The 2500-nt window shown below is 46.6% G+C and overlaps 1 protein-coding gene across 1 annotated transcript in view; it reads right to left on the reverse strand.

The window, feature by feature from the left end:
• LOC143282889 (ras-related protein Rap-2a-like) overlaps positions 1–1335 on the reverse strand; it is a 48430-nt gene extending 47095 nt beyond the window's left edge. Inside the window, exon 1 of the mRNA XM_076588765.1 lies at positions 584–1335. Coding sequence (XP_076444880.1) covers positions 584–977 — 394 coding nt within the window. The 5' untranslated portion in view covers positions 978–1335. The remainder of the gene's footprint in view (positions 1–583) is intronic.
• Between the last annotated feature and the right edge of the window lie 1165 nt (positions 1336–2500).

The raw sequence follows: 2500 nt of genomic DNA on the forward strand, positions 1-2500 counted from the left end.
TCCTTTTGTCAGAAAATGTAAAGATAATTCGGTCACTTGCTAAATTTATGGCCCTTGCTTGGCACTTTCGTAGCAAGAATTGCTCTAACTTGTAAAGGCATACACAACAAAAGAATTGCAGTCTCGAAAGTTAAGAAATAATCACACTAAAGCTTTAACCGATGTCATAGCGTTTAGGTTGGATGGTCGACTCAAAGAAGCCGACATTTGTTTCGTTTTCTAATATGCACGGAGAAAGTGCAAATTAACTGTCGAGCGTGGGTAAAGCCGTTTTCGACAGAAGTGTTTTTTATTGTCTTCTAACAGACCTTGTGATTTTCTTCGCAGGGTTGTTGCTGCGACTTTGATACATATATTCATGCTGTTTGGTTTGTTTTTATGTTGTTAAACGATTATTCTGATGTGTCCCATGCCAATAGGACTGTAATGTCAATGGCATGAAAACATATTGCAGTTTCAGTTTCAGTTTCTCTCTCTCACTCACACACACACACACACACACACACGACATAGACACACACACACACACACACACACACACACATACTCTCTCACTCACTCACTCACTAACAAACACACTCACCAGACTTGCCCACGCCCTGGGAACCCAGAACAGCGACGTGGATCTCTCTGCCGCCATGTGCCCCGCCGCTGCCAATGCTGCTGCTGCTGCTGTTGGTGCTGCTGCTGCCGTTGCTCAGGCGGTGGTGGTGGGTTCCGATCTCCATGGCGTCGCGCGCCGAGGACCGACGCACCGCGGAGCGACACTTGGCGGCAGCGGTCGGGGAGGTCTTGGCTGGGGAGCTCTTCTGGTGCACGTCCAGACACTGCGGCGTTGTTGTGTGTGCGGGCAGGCGTGTGTGTGGGTGTGGGTGTTGGTGTGGAGGTGGGTGTGGAGGTGGGTGTGCAGGGACCACACTGTCTGTGGTCCTGTGTCTGTCGAAGGCGGCGGCCGTAGTGGTGGTGGTGCTATTCATTGAGAGTTCTGCTGTTTTTCCTGGATAATGGTGCTGTTCTTCATGGGGGAATCTTCGGTGTTTCGTTCTATCTCAAATGATAGTCTTGCTCATGGGAGTGTCTCTGGTGTTTCGTCTGTCTCAAATTGAGAGTATTATTAGTCTTGAGGAGTCTCTGGTGTTGTGTTCCGTCTGTCACAGATGAGAATGAGGATGCTCGTGTAAAGTCTGTGAGCATTTAAACACACACAAAAAATATTGTTCCACGCCGGTTGTCAAAGATCGAATCAGCACAAGTCACTGTTGCAATCATCAGGGACAAAAGATTGTCTCAACTGACATGTTAGGCTTTCCGCTGTGGATTTTTTTTTTTTTTGTTTGTTTTGTTTGTTTTGGGTTTTTTTTGATAACCTCCCACAAGCACTACTCTCACATTCTTGTTGTTTCTGTTTCGAGAAGTCGTGAGCAGCACGTTTTGTATCAAGAAGAGGAGTGGCAATTTTTTTTTTTTTTTTTTTTTTTTTAAACAGAAGAATTGACGAAGCTTGGAGACACCACCAGTGAACACTGGCTTCGCTTGATGTTAGCAGAACTGGTTCTGTGGACGCATTACATACATATACTCACAAAAAACACAGCTACACACAAGGTCAAGTCATGACAAGTGACAGGTCCATTCCTCCGGCTTTAGGTGCTTTATGAGCCTGTCCGTCTTTGGGGTCTTCACTTAGGGCCCAGGTCGCTTTGTCCACTGCAGGAGTCCAGCTCTGTTTGTCTCGGTTCTGATGACACAGTGACAGGCGATTCGTTGGGGGGGGGGGTTTATGGTCGCCAAGGGTTGTGCTATACAGTGTCAGACTTGTGGACAGCGCCTGGGCCACTCTCTTCCTGTCTTGTTGTGGACAAACTGTTAACACGAGTGGCCGGCTGTCCGGAGCTGGCTGTTGCTCTGTCTGACACACAGGACAGGTCGTTTAGTTGGGGGATTGGGGGAGGTATTTATGACTGTTCTCCTTCTGCCGTCAGTGAAGTCAGGATGAAGAAGGATGGGTCAGATTTCGTCCTTCGTCTCACTGTCTATTCTTGTCCCGGTGTGTGTGTGTGTGTGTGTGTGTGTGTGTGTGTGTGTGTGTGTGTGTGTGTGTGTGTGTGTGTGTGTGTTCTTGTCCGGTGTGTGTGTGTGTGTGTGTGTCTTGTCCGGTGTGTGTGTGTGTGTGTGTGTGTGTGTGTGTGTGTGTGTGTGTGTGTGTGTGACACTTGTTTACGGTTATGTTGTTGCCTTTTTTATTTTCCTTTTGCTGTTTTGCTGCTATTATCTACTATTGTTGCAGCTAAATGCTCTTCGTTGTTTACATCCAAGATGATTTAGCGACGCTATTTTTACTGCAGTATTCTTTGCTTATAAGTGTTATTTTCATTCGAGAGTTGTTATGGCTGTTGTGTTGTTGTTGCTTCTGTTTATATTGTTGTTTCTTTGTCATTACCACCACAACCTACAGTCTTCAGCATCAAGTCTCACCAGTTTTAACTCACTCAGTACGGCC

Source organism: Babylonia areolata, chromosome 6 (assembly GCF_041734735.1).
Source record: "Babylonia areolata isolate BAREFJ2019XMU chromosome 6, ASM4173473v1, whole genome shotgun sequence".
Taxonomy (NCBI): Eukaryota; Metazoa; Mollusca; class Gastropoda; order Neogastropoda; family Buccinidae; genus Babylonia; species Babylonia areolata.